We start from the raw sequence: 19,688 nt of genomic DNA on the forward strand, positions 1-19,688 counted from the left end.
TAAAAGCTCAAACTGTTAAACATACTAAATTTAATCGCTAATTTAAGGAAGAATAAACAAGATACATAATTGGTGTGTTTAAAATCATTAAACGCAATCACCTTTCAAAAAGAAAAACAAATTATTGGCGAGTTACATAACTTATTTCATGGAAAAATTAATCACAATTTGAAACTTCGTGAACATGTTTTAACGTTACCTAAGTTTCGATGAACTAAAAGAGCTAATAAGAAAGGTTGTTTGACAACCCGAATACTTCAAAAATTCTGAAACTTGGTACACAAATAATGTAGGGTCCCAATTACACAAAACTGTTTATGGATGGTGCAAATATTTACTTTAAGAGGATGAAATCAGCCCCCCAAAGCTTTTGCATTTTTTAGTCCTTTTTTTAGTATAACTTTGTTACGGTAGGAGATAGTATAAAACTTTTAATGCATAAATTGTTCAGTTTTTAATGCTGTATCACTCCCTTGCAAAAAAATGATCCTCGTCAGGCAACTTTTTTATTCTTCTACATAACGGTAAACGACAGAAACGATTATTGTAATACAAAAAAGTTATAATTTAAACGATCTAACGAAATATAAAATAAAAAAATGTTTCGTTAGCGTATTTGTCATAAACAATTAATTATCGTCATACGCATACGATTGTTTTTGTTCGATTCTCCATTCCATTTGTATTTGTTAACATAACGTCGATATTTTCTACCATATTTCAACGTCGACTATCTATTCCATACAAAAGAGATTTATTATACGTATGTATGAAACGTACCATATGTATTTATCATTTATAAGATAATGTTCTCTATACATATAAAGTATGAAACTAGTAAAAAGTTCTTGATCCCGTAAACAACGTGATTTAATTGCGTGAATTGTGCAAACTAGTCTAATAAAATAGAATTTCGTGTAGCGTCACAAAATATGTAATAAATAAACCAATATTTGATATTTAGGAGAATTTGATCGTAATAGGTCCGAATCGCTTGTGAACAGGCGTTGTTATGAAGTATTTCATATACATGTCTAATAAATCTATTTTCAATCAATTCTTTTGTATGAAATAAATATTCGACGTTGAAATATAATAGAAAATAACCACTTTATGATGGAAAATACGAATAAAATGAAGAATTGAACAAGAACATAGCCGTATATGTATAACAGTAATTCATTGTTTACGATAAATAAGCTATCAAAAAATATTTTTATTTTATATTTCATTAGATCGCTCAAAATGAAAATCAAACGATGAGAATCACTTTTTTGCAATAGAGTAACAGAACATAAAAATATTTGAAAAAAATTGAAAAAAATGTTGTCTTGTCTCCTGCGACAACAAAGTTATACTCACAAAAGACTAAAAAATGCAGAAACTTCGCAGGTTGATTACACGAACCACAAATAGTTTTGTGTTATTGAGAACCTACATTACTTGTGTACCAAATTCTAGAGTTTTTGGAATTTAATGTTGCAAAGCCTCCCTTGTAAGACATTAATTAATATCGTTGATAAGACTTAAGCGCGAGTTACATCTTCTCTGTTTTTATTGTGTTATAGAGCAGAAGAAAAAATTAATTAATTATATAGATAAGCCAATATAGATAAGTAGTAAGTACTAACACAACATATGAAATGTAGAAGTAAGATTATTGCTGCACGTATAAAGTATCAATGTTAAACTTTCTCTCTTCACTATTACAACAATTTATTTAATCTAGAATTTTGTAGTAGGTTTAACCTAAGTTCATTCCTACATTTTAGGCAGCTTTGATTTAGTTTTAATTTAAGTCTCTAATAATTTAGATTTAGGCTTAACTTAAGTATCTAATACCTTTGATCTACCTGTAAGTTCTGTTCTAACTTTCATTTAAGGCTCCTCTAAGGTCGTACCAAGTTCACTCCAAATATTTTCTAAACTTTATCTAACAATAAGTCTATCCTGTATCCGATCCCCATTTGACGTAGAACAACTTTAACTTTCGTTGGTTTACTTCATTTAATTTAAATCCGTTTCAATTTCCATATTGTATCGAATTAAAGGAAATTCTTCATCTATATTACACATTTTGACTTCCAAGGAAGTAAAATACAATTCCTATACATCGCTGCCAAGAAACAATACCTTCGACTAGTCTTCGGTACGTCTGATTTACAGTAGTTTAAGTCAGCGACGATAAACTGGTTTTAGAGTCCCCGTGAAGTTACGGTAGTCTACTATAATAAAACCGTAACTTTGTTGTATTGCACCTTGCCGAGACTATTTTTCCCAGTAGTAAAAAAAAATGAAGTTCTCAAACGTCCCGTAAATCAGAATAAGCTCCAAATGGAAAGATACTACCGAAAAGTAGGATGTCTTTTACTTACTTTCACGTTTCCATATTTCCAAGTGAAAAGAGCGACAGCCGGCAGGCAGGCGATGACGCAACACTCCAAGATCAGAATAGCGGTCCTCATGAGCCAATTCAGAGACACGACGCATGGTGAGTCGTCCTCGCAGAACTCACAGCCCTCGGCGCAAGGAAGACACTCGAAGACACCCTCTTGGTCATATTGACTCTCCTCACCCTGTAACAAATTAGACAAACCAACTATGAAAGAAAGTTACAATATTGTTTGAGATTGAGAAAAATATTACAAGGACAGATTTAGAACGCACAAATAACGAAACGAGTTTACATAATATATTCTATATGACTCTATTTTAGGATCACAATTGTTTCTGTTTTTTAGTAATTTATTTGAAAAACGCACTACTGTATAGATTTGACGTATTCTTATAACATATCAAGATTAACGTGATTCTAACAACACTTGATAATTCTGAATGGATAATAAAGTTTATCAAAAGGCATTTGGCAACTTCCAATTCAGTCGAAATTGTCCTCTTAGAAGAATTAAACAATTCTGTACCTGAGAGCCAACGTGATTCAAGTCCTTTTTAATTTATACTATTCAATTTCCTTTACTTATAATGTAACTTAACTAAATTTCTGTTATTCTACTAAAATGAAAAAAAAGCAGTAACATCATACAAAAACTTGATTTTGAAAAAAATAAACTTAAGTCAGACTGGCTCTCAGTATTAAGATAACAAGACTGGTTATAATTCTTAAACATATTCATACCAGATATTGATTTATATGTATGTGTGTTTTTCTTTTATTATTTTTATGTTCTGAATTCGCTTATACGATATTTTCGACATACATATGTACTATAAAATATCCCGCATAATAACATGAGCTAGGTTTACATACAAAGAGAGAAAAAAGAAAGAAAATCACACTGATCGAAAATAAATTCTACGACAAAGGGTCAAAGCTATAGAAGTCACGAGAGGTTTCAATTTCCTTCACTTAAGCTACTTTCATCGGCAGAAGTTCGAACGACGCCATCACTTCTCCGCCAGAGTTCACATAAAATTCGAGTATACGTGATCTAATAGTTCCGTACCCTGTTCACGGCGCTCCTAATTCCATCCCTAGCTATAATTCAAACATTTCGTCTGCAGAATCATTAACAGTCTACTCCCAACGTCGATGATACGAGCACTGACCTTGAAACAAATTTTCCTGGCGCCAAAATACCTGTGCCCCACTCCTTATCGGCTATACCCCTAGAGACAAATCCCAGGAACTACAAATCAGGCTGTCGTAAATCGTATTCACGATCGGACTTAAGTTTCTACGGATTTATTGTCCTCGCAAATCACGGCTACTGGCATTATGGTTTAGGATATTAGAGACAAGAAACCACGCCCACTTCGTATCTACCATTCCCATGTGTCGCAGAATGAACCCCTCTGTCGACGTTCATTTCGTCGGCGGAAGGAATCCTTGGAATTTACGACTTATACGGGATCGAGGTCAACATCTGCTCCGGGAAAACAAAACAATTCGGTCGCCACGTGCTGTTAGAAAATCACGGGTCAGTTGTGTTACTTTAAACCTCTCCTGTATTGGTCTGCAGTACGATGACCATTTACCTCCTTAGATAATTACATTAAAATGGGATTCGATCTAATGGATTTAACTGTCACGTATAATCATTTTTACCGAAATTGAAAACTGAAACTACGTATCAAACGTACTAACCTGCTTTTAATTTCTCATAATTAGTAGTTAACTTACTTTTCTAATAGTTAATCATTTACTTTGCTCTTTTGTAAGACTTCATTTCTGTTAAATACTTGGTATTAGATATTTTAAAATATATTTTTACATTGAACCCTTGTATTTTTAATTCTGTAACTACATCCTGGTGTAAATGGAATAAAAGTATTACTCTCACTATTGCTAAAAATTTTTCATGTAAATATCATTTAATTTCTAACATATCTGTTAAACCTTCAGCTACAAATGGTTCTTCAATTTCCATCATTTTGATTCGTCATAAGGTTTATATTAATTACTCGTAAACAAAAAAATAAAAATGAATAACAAAAATTCCCAGATACCTTAGAAACTAGATTCGACGTGATAATCGCAAAAAGCCATAGAATTAAACAAAAAAAGAAGACATGATTTATATGCCACCATGTAAAACTATATTCGACAATACTATGTACTTGCATATTTGCAAGCATTACCATACGATCTAAATTATAAAATAACGTAATTTATGTCTTCTTTTTTCGTCCCACAAAGAAACACAAAACACAAACACAAAAACGCAAAAAGCAACCGAAACATTAAGGCTACAAACACAAAATTGAATTAAACAACGAAGAATTTACGAAAAATTAAACAAAAAGAATCTTGACTTCTGATCGCGTGTAAACTATGACGAAACTGTCCAAGGAAATGATTACGCATGCGCAATAAGAGTCATATGACTATGATCATGCGTCACGTGATTCAAATATCTGTAGATTCTCTAAATAAATACCACTGTTTGTTATAAAAGACATGTTTAGTTGTTATGATAGTTAAGAGCATAAATAATACCATATACACATGTATTGTTAGTCCCATAAATAAATATCCCAAAAAGACGAGTTGATTTTTTTATTTTAGCATGTTTCCAAATAGAATCCTTTTTTTGGTTCAGTTGTTCAGTTTGTTTTTATATTAGTTATTAAATTACACGTAGAAGAGTATGAGATATTACTGAATAATATCAGATATTACTAAATAGTATCGGATACTGAAAAATAAACCAAAAGTATTTTGAAATTTTATGTTTATCCATTAAATAGATAACAATTTTTCAAATACGTAAAAATTATGCTACTTTACTAAACTGTATAGATATCTTATAAGTAGTGAAGTTATAGTTAGAATAAGGAACAAACTCATACATATAGTGTTATTTTGTTATTTATTTAATTGTAAAATGATAGTAGCAGGAATTTCTAAGAAGAAAGTAGGATAGAGTTGCTAACGAGCTTGTAGAGAGTAAATAAGTACTGTATTATTGCCCAGGTATCTTTAAAAAATTCAAAAAGGTACCCAATTGTATTAGCTCATAAACTGAATTTACTTTATACATGTATATACAACGCACATGTGAACGTATATATAAGTATATGTATATACTTAAAATGCATGTCCAGTTCAGATATCTGATGTTAAAATGAACACATTATAAGTAACAAAATCAATAACGCATTACATAATTAAAAAAAATATATTTACAAAAATATCCTATCACACTGTCCCATAGTTTAATGCTAACATTATAATTCTGATTCTGATATTGAAAGAAACATATAGCAGTAAAAATAGAACATTGAAGTATCAAATTATTCTCCAAAAACCATAACAATATTTCATACAAAACACGACTGCTAATAAATTTAAGATAGCTTTAAAACCATCAATTTTATGCAGTACAAATTGCAGAGTATACCCACCCATTAATAAAGATATTCCGTATATTCCCTTTACAAATATTATCACTGTTTTTCTACCCATCCATTCAGCCATCGACTACCGTATTCCATTGTGTTACGCAGCAATTTGCTTGATCTCATTACCAGCCACTTCATTTCACTCCACGTACTATTTCTTATCAGCGATTTACGTGCTGTCTCGGCAGTTAATTGCACGGTGTTTCATCGATCACCGGAAGCGCCTCGTTGGCCAGCCCCGCGGAGGGGAATACAGAAAACGGCCAAAGGGCCGTCGGTTTCCTTTCCGCCAAGGCGTCTAACGAGCAGTTTCCGTAATCGCCCGGCTATTTGTTTCTTTCGTCCGCTGCTCCCCGGAAGCTCAGCTTTTTGAGACGTCGATCGCAGTTCCATAAATCACGCTGCTTCCTCTGCTCCTGCTTCGCTGTTGAACAGCCTTTTTCCGGATTGTTCTCCGGCTCCTGACCTCTATCCTTTCATGGCGAAGTGTTTTGAATTATTAGCCCTTTTCGGACTGGCGACGTCGAATCCTACGTGATTGACATCCCATTTTCCCAGAAATTTCGCGAAGATCCTCGTGATCCACGGCCTCATCTTGATTGACAAGAGAATTCTAATGAGAAAGCAATCAAAGGGAACTTAGCCAGCTTTCGGTTCGTGTTACACTTCGCTCGAACGTCTCGTCTAATCAGAAATGACACGCTGTCATTCAGGACAGACAACGGAGCTTGCAATATCAACGCTAATCGTGTCTCCAAGCGACCTAGAGATGCGTTTTAGTCGCGTCGATCCTCTGTTCAGAATAGCATGTCCTTCAAAGATGTCTATTGTGATTGGCCCATCAAGAATGTAACCGCGGCAGTTCAGTCGTTAATCTTGTCGTATCTTCTCAGGAATCACGTGAAAGTGACGTTGTCAAGGCTTCGGCACTGTACGGTGTAATTGTCAGCCATCGATCACTGTTTATCGCGAGACACCATCGTACGTGAATAATTATTTGCGCCGATGTTTCGTGAAGCGAATTAGTGAATTGCAAAATGTACGAAGTGAAGCAGAACGAAATATGGAATCAAAGTCTTTTTATTAGTCCTTTTCCAATTACTGTTCTATTTTTTCGTCAAAGCTGTGATACTAGTTAAAAGTTATATTTTTATGATAAAGCAGTCGAAATTTGAACTTGAGCAAGAATTTTTTTGAGATTTTCTAAACTACTACAGGATCAATTTTATTCCACAAGCCACTAAATATAATTTTTATAACTTTTTTTTAATTGTGGAAGCCTACTAAATTCTGTCTGCAGATAATTCTGAAATGCAATGTCATTACAATACAGGATACAATTCTTTTGACGAGTATGAAAGAAGATAAAAATTTTCAAAAAATGTTGATGTTTAAGCAGTTTTAAATACTACCCTACATGAGTTCTGTTTTGAAAGGGAACTTAAGGAATTATTTCTTGTCTTAAGTGTATTAAAATGTTATCAAATACAAACTTATTTAAGTGCGTTGAATCTAGAAGACTAAAGGCTATTTTATTCACAAAAATAGTCGCACATTGTTAGACTTTTTGATAATTTCATTCTTCGCTAACAGAGAAATGCCTTATCAATTCAACAGCTGATTAGAAGTCTTTCTAGGTTTCTAATAAGACTGCATAAGAAAAATTATATCTCTCAAATAATATTACATTTGTGTAATTAGATCGAAAAGGCGTAACGAATGAGTCAAAAAATCAATTACTCAGTAAGTAAGTTTTTCAAAATAAGAAGTCCCCAATCACATAAATTTGCAACATTAAAATATACATTGAACATATTGAATACTGACTCTTCACTTTATAAAAATACAGTATAGTTCCTTAATATGAAAGCGAAGTTATATTCCCATAAATAATGTTGAAATGACCATGTTCAAGCAATAAATCCACGAAATATTACCCAATTTATTAAGAAAATGCGAAAATGGTACCTTTTCGTATTGCTTCGGTGATAAAGAATAGAAAGTGTGGTGAAGAGTGAATTGTTAAAAATATTGCATTCGTGCAAAAGCTTGGAAGAAGGCACGAATTAAAGAATATTTTTGCAGAGAGGATAGCTAGAAATTAGATTAAGACTTCTCTCATCGAAAAACATTTATAAATTAGATTTTCGTATATTTATGTTCTTTTTTACAATAAACGTAAGATGGAAATCCTTGACAACCTCTCCTTTTATGTTATACTTTTTTACAAAGTGATAGCCATCCAACTTAGAATGAAGCCGAGTTTTTCCATTAAAGAAACCGTCCTTTTTATGTACTATAAAATGGAGACTGAAATTAAGAAAAATGAATCCTATCAAAAGCAATATCTTCTTTAAGCATTCATACTTTTCATCAAATACGTTGAAAGATCTGAGTAATAAATATACAGGGTGTACTATGTCCATATATCATGGATAAAAGTAGAAAGGTGGTCATTCAACATAAGAAAAGTAAGTTGAAAATACAGAATAAAATTTTTTCATTGTACACGAGTCAGAAAATTGAGTTAACTGTATACGAGTGTAAGGAGACACAGTGTTAGATGCTTGAAAAATTAATTAATCAAGAAATACTTTGCATGAATTACAGACCTGGAAGAAACATAAAGAACTAATAGTAGGTTGTACTACTACTGCGTCTACGTAAGCTATATTTCAGTCAGTTCTATAAAGGGTATACCAGAAATTGTAGGATATGTTTTAAGGGTAGGCTCTGCATACATAGGCAATGATAAAAGCTCATGCACATATATGCTTAAAAAGGTTTAGTTTTTTAATTATACGCTATTTTGTATTCCGTAAAACGCTGAACTATTGCTTGCATAAACAGTGTGTCATTCCCTTTAAGGTCCTGGTAGACCCAGATCTCAGCTTTTTAAATGTGGAACATTGTCATAGGCCCTAAAGGAGTTATTACACGGTACGCAACACAAAATAAAGTATAAATAAAAAGCCACGCGCATTTAGAACCTTACTCTCCAAAAATATCACCTGTATTCGAAAACACCTTTATACAAAGACTAAGGTGAGAGAGACACTGCTGTCTAGACACTGACTCTATCTATTATAAAGTAACAACGCTCTGTTCACTTTGTATATCACTTAACCACCCATAATCATACTGCAGTAAACTTATGTACACAGTGTTCAACGACAGATGTTAGAAATTTTAGTAGGTGATTGTACGTGCTACTATAAAAACGAAAATGAAGATGGTCAAACGAAATTACGTTGTAGGTTTTATTTCTGAGTTGTTAATTATTCTGAAATATAGTAAAGTGTGTCTGACTGTACATACTCTACTGTTTTATTCTACTAACACTGACCAGGCTCGTCAAAAGTAAAATAAGTTTGCAAGATGGACATATCAGGTGTATTTTAAGTGAATCTTCAGTAATGAATAATTTGAAAACGAAATTTCAACCCTTAAAGTTTGACACATATTATCGAATACTGTAAACACCCTTGTAAACACCCTGGTAAAAAATTGAATTCAATGTCCTTGAGAACGAAACACAACATCAAAAAATTGTTAATGACTAGATACATTTGAGACTTATTTTTACGTGTAAAAGCATCATGCTTCGGCTCATGTCACGAGTGTTGATACAATCTATATTTTGTCCAGTAAAAAATATCTCTTGATAAAAGAATAGTAAAATTAATCTAGAACCTTCACAGAGAGAATACATAAACAGAAAAATACAATTTATAAATTAGATTATGTTGTCATAATATAATTAATATTAACACTAAGGTGATTCCAATTTTGCCATACTAACGTTTAAACCATTATAAAATATTTTTAAATATATATGTAGTGAAATTATTGAATGTTTCATAACGCTTAGAGTCTTATCTGACATCTGCACTAAATTACTATTTACAAAAGAGTTTTATAATTATAGTTTAGAATAAACTAGTAAAAGGTACAACTAGCGAAATTGCCATACCCGAGGTACGCATATCACACCGGAAAGGGTTGTTAATTTGGTCTAAGAGAATTCTTTTTCAGAATTTACTAGTCAAACTGAAAGAATTGTCTGGCCTACTACCAAATTTGCATACAAGACAAGTCTTGCTAAATAAAGAGTTTTATGTATGTCATTTTGAGCCTCGTACGCAATCATGTCGCGTTTTACAAAAATGTTTATTATTCATCAGCATATTGTAATTTTTGGTTGAAACACTGTGAAACGACGTTCATTCTTTCTACGAATCTTACATTAGAGTTATTTTTCGACTTTAATTATGAATTAATGAATTTCTCACGGATGGCAAATTTGAGAGCACTGGTGAAATTGTAGGTACCTACCTTATAATATTATAATAAAATATTGTTTAATATTCAGTTACACATTTTGCTAAAGAGTTCTCAAGTTTCTTACTAATTCATTTAAACCTTCACCTACAATATCTCTCCAAATATAAAAAATATAAAATATTCTTCCACAAAGCGAAAAGCTTTAAGTCAATATTTACTTACATTTATGAGAAAATCTAGAAAATTCACAATACGTTCAGCCACATCGCTATTTGTACCGTCATCAACGTCGTACCGGACATTCCATCAGTTGGCGTGCGGTGTTCACTTCCGTTTCGCTATTTGTATATGTATACACTTCTCTTTTTCGACCACTATTGCTACGTTCACTATTTTCCAGCGCTACTCATGTTAGCACAGGATATTCAGGAGCACCGTTGGATTGTTGGGAAACTAATGGAAATTTCTACAATGGTCAGAGTACCCCAGTCGGAAGAACATTTCACAGGAAAATTCAGCAGCCTGTGTGATTCACAAATACGACCCGTGACCTCTTCGTAAGGGCAATCTCACTCGCCATTACAACATATCACATAAGAGATTTGTAAACAACCAAAACTTTTTTTTTTATGACGACTAATATGGACATACTGTTTTTCGTGTCTTTTCAAGATCATGTTTAAACAGATGCACGTTTTATATGGAAATCGGATTTTACTCGGAGACTGACGAAGCTGAAAGCTTTCACTTGTTTGGGCAAACAAAGAAGAAAGGATGAAGAGATAACTCGTTTCCATGAATGAAAAGTGGAAAATTTTTTAGATAAATTTACCAACAGCTTATGAAAGAATCGGGGGATAAACGAACACTCTTGTAAGCGTATCTTCGAATGCTTGTTGCGGACTGAAGTTTCAGGTCTTTTGGTTAGTCACGTGCAGATGAAAGCGGATTATGATTATTGTTGCAACCAGATGTTTACAATTGTGGAGTACCAGGCTACGTTAAGCCCTAACAACATGAATATTGTCATACTGCAAGTGACAACAAACAACCGAAACTGTCGCCAAGTTACGCTGCAGAAACTCCTTTGGGAGGCATCATGCTATACCCGTGACTCGAACCCGTAATTAACTGCAGCATGATACTACTTTAACGGTCGATTTATTCCTGCATATTTATGTCTGGCTTCGGATAATTTGCTTCCAATATTGTTCGTAAATTTATGAATATTAGTGTTAAAAAATACTGTATCCAAATAAAGGCGGGACTAAAGAAAACGATATGTACAAGTAGCAAAATCCGTAATCTCAGGAAACAGTAACCTAAGCTTTTCATTAACCTTTAACTAGTATCATGAGGTTACAGTATCAATACTACCTCAGTTTAAATATATGTTACATAAACTATCATTGAATTAATTATAGATAATGTAAGTTGCAAAACTGTAAATTTTCTGTTTACTACTATTAATTATTTTTAACTATGCAGTGGCAATGATTACATCTTATTATGTTATAGTATTGGCACCATACTAGTTAAGAGTTAATCCTCTTGCAGTGTTTTGGTCAATTGGTTGTAAACCTCCATTCTAATCTTCAATTCTTTTTTTATGGGAGTTCAGTTTACATAAATTTTACTGATTTTTACTAATAGCATTCAATGTTAATATATCTACATGAAAGTACAAGTTAGTATGTAATAGAATTAAACTGAATTATTTTTTATGTAATAAATACTAATGTAAACAGAACAAGAACCTTTCAGGGGTGACACACATTAAATTAACTCGTAATACTGGTGACGATATAAGTCAAATTGACTCCGTATCGTTACAATAGTGGTAACTTGACGTCAAATTGACATCGTATTAACAATGGTGACTTGGCGTCAAAGTGACTTCGTTACTTACCACTCTATTAAGAGTGGTGTTTTGACGTCAAATTGATTCTGTGTCAACTAATGGTGACTTGAAGTCAATTTGATTCAGCATGAGTACTGTGAATGTTTACATTTCATATTATGCTAATTATTAATCTTGTATTAAAATGTATTGTTGCATTATCGTTAAGTGTATTGAAATCAAATTCATTGTGGTAATTGTATTAACGAAAAATACATTTTGTTTATGAAATGTTATAAATATAATAAAATTATCTAGAAAATAACAAATAAAAGCGTCTTAATATAAGTAGAATATACCTTCATTTAGGGATGCATGAAATTGACGTCATGTCATCATTATTGATACGGAGTAAAGACGTCAAGTCACCATGATTGATATTAAAATGGTGGTCACCACTTGAATGTTAATAAAATCACTTTTGCAAACAAGTGTATTTTACCACTTTTTCTACTATGGCGCTTCCATTGTCAAGAATAATTTGTACAGGGCTACTATTCTTATTTGCAATAAGGAAGAGATTTTACGTATGTAGCGAGCAATGTAAGTATGTAGATTAAATGTAAAGCCACGCCCTCAGGTGGACAGAATATATTTAAAGTTATGCCCTTGCATATGGAACACGAATCGTAGAATAAAATTAAGACTGTGATATTATGTTTGGATGTGAGTGCAGTAAAGCGTAGAATTTATTTTAAAATGTGTCCCTCTGTATGCAATAAGCATTGGGAACTTAGGAAGGAACTTAAAATCCAGTTGTCGAGTTGCAAAATAGAATACGTTAAAGATATATCTACAACCTCTGCATTCTTTTCAAAGTGTATTTGAAAGACAGAGTGTCCATTCTTTATATATTTAATATGTATTTGCACGTAAATAATATCCATAAATAAAAATGAATAAATACAATTAAATGATTGAACTTTGCTTGCTTACTAATGGACTAAAGTATTCAAAATTGATTTCTATAACTATACTCTTTCATGAAATTATATGTCTTTTTCCTTAATTTTTATGTATTTCTAGTATTTAATATTATGAGCCCATGAATTATTACTTGAATAATAAGTGGTAAAGTGATTTACTAGAAGTTTTGTATAATATTCATAGGAATAAACTATATCAGAATATACATATTACTTTTGTTAGACGAATGTCCATGATACAGGGTGCTTTAAAATTATTCATGCATATGATTTCGAGCATTAATTTGAAAATGATCATAAAATGAAGAATCATTGCGTTTCCTGCGATCCCACATGTGATTTATCCCTCGATCAGCGATTCGTTGCATACGGGTCTGATTAAGCATTGACACCGACATACACCGATGCGCCATAAAGCGTATTCTCATATCGCTAATCATAGCGATGCTGTGTTCATTCCAATTTCAATAAATTGGCTCGACCTGTATTATTTTAATTGTTTTATCTCATTTGTTCTCCATGTCTCATTTTAGTAATGCAGAGACTCTGGTATTTATATATACGTACAACAAAATGGCCAACTGTCTGGAAGAAAGATTTGAAAAGAAATTTTCGTCTATTTTGAAAGCTTTAAGCAAAAACCTGATTCTCAGATTTTTCTTCTCTTGACTAATCACATAAAGTAATAGTCTGCATATTAATGATAATACGTAACCGTAAAAAGATGAATTGTTTTAAAATAAACTGATCTGCAGTAACACTACTTATATAATGACTTTTCATATTACTGTTTGCTATAATAAATTTTCGATGAACACGTTTTTACTGAGCAACAGATTAAAAAAGATTATCCTAAAAATAATTGATTCGGTTCTTGTAGAAACGATGTTACATTAAGAGTAATTTCCTCTTTTAACGGTTTCAAACTCACTCTCCTAGGCCCTCACAATTTGGATTAATTACGAGCAGCGTAACGAATGCAAAAAACATTTGCACCGCAAAAGACATCCTTTATTGTCGCGTGAAGGATGCATGAAGTTCTTTGGCGACGCGCCAGAGCAGCAAATAGTGTCTCCTACAGACCGCTGGCACGCAGCATCGAGGATAAATACAAAGGTCCAACAGTCAGACGCCGAATTCGGAAGTCCCCCAATTTTTTACATGTAGGTTAACTTCTATGACTGCCTCCCTTATTTTTAATCGTCGGCGCATAGAAATGTTTAGCAGTGAAAAATGTAAGGAGAGTAGCTTCATAAGTTTTACGGTACGGTGCCAAGAGTCGTTGAGCTGGAAACACTTGTTAATTGGGGCTGTAAATTAATTCGGTACGTTCAGATTTATCCGTTTGAGATAATTATTTTCAACTTAAATGTTTCCTTCTCTTATAGCAATTTAATTCCACTTCACAGATTTTTTCTGATCATTATAAATTCGAATATTCTACCAGCTTAAGGTAATTTAAAAAAGTAGGGAAGAGTGGGGATAAAAGTAACATTTTTGACATTTGGCCTATCAAATACCTTTTAAAAATATAAAAAGAACACGTATGCCTAAAAAAAGTATGGTTATTGGTTTATTATTTGACCCACGGTTTAGCCTCATGTGATAAGTAATCAAAAAAGAGCTATGGACTGGCTCTTTCACTGAAGGACTTGTCACTTGTCAACAAATCAGAAACATACAGTCATTATTATATGAAGAATTCCTATTATGTATACTATTTTGATTGCTTTGTTTTTTCATTGTTTCCTTGTTTCTTTTTTTGTTCTCTTTTTTTATTAAGCTATAGAACCCCTTACGGGGCTTTTTAAATATATACACATAGAACTTTCATGAAAACAAAAAAAAGCAACGTGTTATCTTTATTCCAACCCATGTATTCAGATTAAAAATGTTATACCCTATAAACTATAAAAGACTTATTGAATACAAATACAAAAACTTATAAAGACATTATCTAAGAATGCTTTAGCAAATGGTTGTATTCATATTAATATAAGAAAACCATAAGAACAGGAACTTATCTGGGTGATCTAAATACATAAATTTAACTTGATCACTTGCATTTCGTGTTGCGATATTTTGAAAATGTTTGTCAAAGGGAGAGAGAGGCTTGTTACTTTCGTCACGCCATTAGTTTTATCCCCACTTTTTCCTACGTGAATTTACATAATTTCACGTGAGTTAATTTTTCGATAAATATTATACGGTTTACAAATAAAATTTGAACGTTTTGTAGAAACGGTAACGAATTAATTTACACAGTTAACAATCTCACATATCTTTTATGTTTCTATCACTCGATCAAACGTGTTTCGAACTTCCATCAATTGGCGATCTCGTTCAAAAATGGATATCGACAGCAGCCACCCTGTCATCTACATTGTCATCCGAAGTTATGCACCCCATACGATTTGATCGGTTCACCTAGGGCAGACAGAGAGACGATTTTCCACCGGCGATCAAGTGAAACGTTATTAATTCGACGACCTACACGTGACATTTCAAGCCAATTCCTTTGGAACGAAGTTCCCGTGACACGTTTTACACGGCTGGATTTTCTGATATTTGAAAGGGAAGCCGAGGGAAGAATTCGCAAGGGATTTAGAAAGGTGAAGAAATTTGTTAAATATTACGAATTTATAGTAAGGACGACGATACTATGATTCATTAGTGAAAAAATGATTAAAAATACCAAGTACTGCTCATTTTTTTAATTTTAAATGATTTTTAAAACGATTTTTAAATAGATTTTATACAAAACTACTCTTCAACGTAATCTACAAACTTTCAGAAAATTGCATAAATGAAAAGATTGTATTTGTATGTGGGAAAATAAATTGAAAATCTATGACAAAACTAGTTGAAAATATTTTTTTTTTAAAAATGAGTGTAAATGTTTTCTTGATTGTAAAATTGTCTCTATGTTTTCTGACTTGTAAATGTCCAGAAAATGAAATCCTGAAATAGTTAGTAGCATAAAAGTGGTTCTTTTACGTGATTTCTAAGAACATTTAATGTATAATATAGTATTTTGAAATTCTAATTTTGTAAAGACTAGGATAGGTTTCCTTTTTAAGGAAAATTCAAATTTTGTTTCTAGACAACTAAGTTTCATTAAATAATGTAGATACAGATGATATTTCTTTGGAATTGCCATAGGGCATGAAATTATTTGAATTTCAAATATTGAAATATTTCTAAATTAAAATGTAAGAGTACCCAATTAACCGACACATTTATACAGAGTAGATGATATATGCTTCAATAACCTTACTCTTGGGGGTAGAAAGAAACTTGTGCGACCAGACTTAAAGCAGACCAACTTCATTTTTTCATCAAGCGAAGCACCTCATAATTTTTTACAAAAACACCTTAATCCATTTATAAAAAGAAACCATTGATTTAGATGATGTTTTACTTTAAAATTGACAAAGTAATATTTGTGTACTTAATTGTACTCGTGTTTTTTGTGCTAACATACGAGTAGCATTTCTTTCTACAAAATGGTACAGAGTAATTGAAACGAATCAAGTCATACTACCTCATAAGTCATTTCACCCTCTATGTGATGGTATCAGTTATCTTTTACAATGTACAAATGTTTCATACTAAATTTCGTGAAAACTTAGTTGTCTTTGTTTCGCAAAGAAGAAATTCGTGAGTTACTATTGTGCAGAAAAAAACACTACATGTACCATAAGAAAGTAATCTTCAACTTAAAATAACTTCTGAATTAATGAATAAAAATAACTTCTAAATTAATTATACAAATTGTAGAAAGAAAATAAGAAATAGTCAACTGCACTTAGAAAAAGGAAGTTGACTTTACTTTTCCTCTTCATCTCTACGTACAAACAATTATAGTATAGTATTTTCAAGAAAATGAAAAATTGTTACAAATATAATCAGTGTTAGAATGAGTCTATTGCCACTTCTGTTATTTTTCAGACACGTTACGTGCATATACAAAAAGATTCTTCTGAGAATTGCGTGTTGTCTGATGCTTTGTTTTTCACATTTCTAATGAAATATGGAGATCCAAAGTCCTATAGGAAGAAAAACAGGATGGGAAAGCAGCGGAGTTCGCTAGGTGAAATTAATTTTACGTTGTCTACGTGGCTTTGCAAGCAAATGCATGCAGGTGTTAACAGGAACGGGATAAAATTCAATTTGCTTGATGCTAGTGGTACGGGTGATAGCATGATACCCTGTCAACCGGTAAATTAAAACCATCTTGTTTCTTTTATACTGTGTCTTATCGTTATCGTCGACGGAGGTATAAGGCAAGAGCGGGGCATCGATTTCTCGGGCCGAAGATTCGCGAACTTCTTTCGTCCTCGTCGTCGAAAGGTAGAAATCTCGCAACAGTAGAAAAGAAATGGTCTGATAAAAAGGTTCGACCTCTTTGTCAACCGAAAAAGAACAAGGACAAAAGTATGAAATAATTGCCGAACTTCACGGACAAATGAAAGCTTCGCGTGTCCCGACTTTCGCGATGAACAGTGTGGGTCGTCCTTAAAAAACGTTAATGTGCATGCAGTTCAACTCATCGAGATTGAAATATTTCATGTTCAAGGGAAAAACCTGTAAATTGCCCTCTTCTATTGTGAGGAATGATAATGCTCGGGTCGCCATGATAAAAAAGATAAATAAGTTTCTCTGCGAGATTGAATAGATTTGAGGAGGCACAGAAAAATATATTCGAAGGTACGGTTTGTAGTCATAATTGGACTGTATAAATAAATCTAGGTGAAGGCCGTTTCAGCTGAAAAATGAATTTGAAGCGTTATATGAAAAACGCGAAAGAATAAAAATAAATAGTTGTGAAGAGTAATTTTTGAATCTTAAAAGAAGCATAATTTTCGTTGAAGCAGAAAAATTCTAAGTTAAAGAGTGAGTGCTATATGTTATGAAAAGTGCAGAAAAATATTATAGAAAATTAGTTTTAAATATCTACAGATTACATCTGCGCGTATTTAAGTTTTCATAAATACAATATTCCGTTTTAATTATACACTTAATTGCCTTAAACTAACCAGACAAACAACGGTTCCACTTCAAAGACCTTTGAATTCTACGAAGCTATCCCTCCAGAGTCTAGATTAATATTAATCAACGTTTTCGAGTAAACAGAATTTGCCAGAAAACAGGAAACAACGTCCGCAAATACTATTCCGAAGCAAGCAAGACATAATACCCTTAAGTTCCACCCTTATACTCTGAGAGCTTTTAGTCAGCACAAATCCTCAGATCCTCTTAACTGCACCCTTCCTATATTTATTTCTATTCTTTATTAAGCTTTGATTATTTATTAAAGCTTGCTGAATTAAAATCTCTCAAATTTTTTAGAGACACTTTTATCGTTTGTGTAACGTATTCAACTAATATGTACTTGAAATAACAACAGGAGGTTGATATTAAATCTTCTCATAATTACTTTCAGATTTCCTTGAAAGGATATCGCTAAGTAACAATAAACAAGCAATTATCAACTTCAAGCGGCTAGCGCTGTTAGTAGCCAACGTGTTTTGTATTATAAGTGAAATAATTCGCGGACCTAGCTTGCCACAAGATAAATTATTAATGTCAATGGAGATATTTGAAATAAAAGTACTTGCAGTTATTCACAAGTCTACATACACTATAAATATTATAAGGAAGATCACCTAGTCCAAAAATTTTGATTTTCATAAAAATTTATGTACATATGATGCGTTTTCTTTTTAATGAAACACCTATCACTTTAAGGAGATTAAATTGACGCTTAAAGTTTCAGTGCTTTCCTGATATTTTTTAAATATAACTTTGTAATGGTGCAAATCACCTTAAAACTTTTCATGAAAAAAGTATTACTTTTTTGGTGCTCTATCACACTGTTGTAAAAAATTCAGAAACACAATTATATTCAAAACATGAGAAAATGCTGAAACTTTGAGGGTTGATTTCATGTCCTCAAAGAGGTTTCCCTTCAACGAAAAATTGTTCCATGTAGGTCTAATCCATTATGCTTTAAATGTATACAAAGTTGAAAGTAGAATTTTCGGGCGAGGTAAATTTCTTTTTAATAAGGTGTAGGTAGATTTTTATGACTGATTTTGTATAAAATGCATCAATTTTTGAATTAGACACTTCTGTGATTGTTTGGACTCTGAGTTTACTGCATGTTTTTGTTCTTACATTTATTCAGTATGCTCTTCTATTGGCTATGCTGTTTGTTGAAGAGATTGTTTTTAAATGATTTAAAAACCCCAAATTTGATCTAATGATAACTCAAAAAATAACTATTTTTGAATTATTAATGTAAGAAAGCCGGGTCTTACAATAAATGAGCGATATGTTAGTTTGTCACGTGATAAATTGTCAATTCGATCGCGCAAGCGAATTTTTTATTTCAAATTATTTTAATTAATGTTAGATTTTCTTTCTATAATGGAACAACTGATGGATGATCTATCACTCTGTGGTTGTATCCTGAATCACAAAAGTTTAATGCGATAATTCATAAGAACATAACTGTTACTTTGAATGTTTTCCAAAAACATATTGTCTATTTAAATATACTAGTCCTGTTAAGATAGAAACTGTCCTCACTTGTAAGTTACCAGCACAGTCACAGAAGTGCTACCATCACTGCACCCATAACCTCGCCAAACCAATCTACCACCTTTAATTTCAAATGTCGTAAGTCCATTCATTTCAATACAGAAGTTCTC

At 32.4% G+C, this 19,688-nt stretch overlaps 1 protein-coding gene across 1 annotated transcript in view; it reads right to left on the bottom strand.

Moving 5' to 3' along the window:
* LOC143180498 (metabotropic glycine receptor) overlaps positions 1-19,688 on the bottom strand; it is a 259,155-nt gene that overhangs the window by 102,148 nt on the left and 137,319 nt on the right. The window contains exon 5 of the mRNA XM_076380259.1: positions 2,376-2,576. Within this exon, the coding sequence (XP_076236374.1) occupies positions 2,376-2,576 (201 nt within the window). The remainder of the gene's footprint in view (positions 1-2,375; positions 2,577-19,688) is intronic.

Source organism: Calliopsis andreniformis, chromosome 6 (genome assembly GCF_051401765.1).
Source record: "Calliopsis andreniformis isolate RMS-2024a chromosome 6, iyCalAndr_principal, whole genome shotgun sequence".
NCBI lineage: Eukaryota > Metazoa > Arthropoda > Insecta > Hymenoptera > Andrenidae > Calliopsis > Calliopsis andreniformis.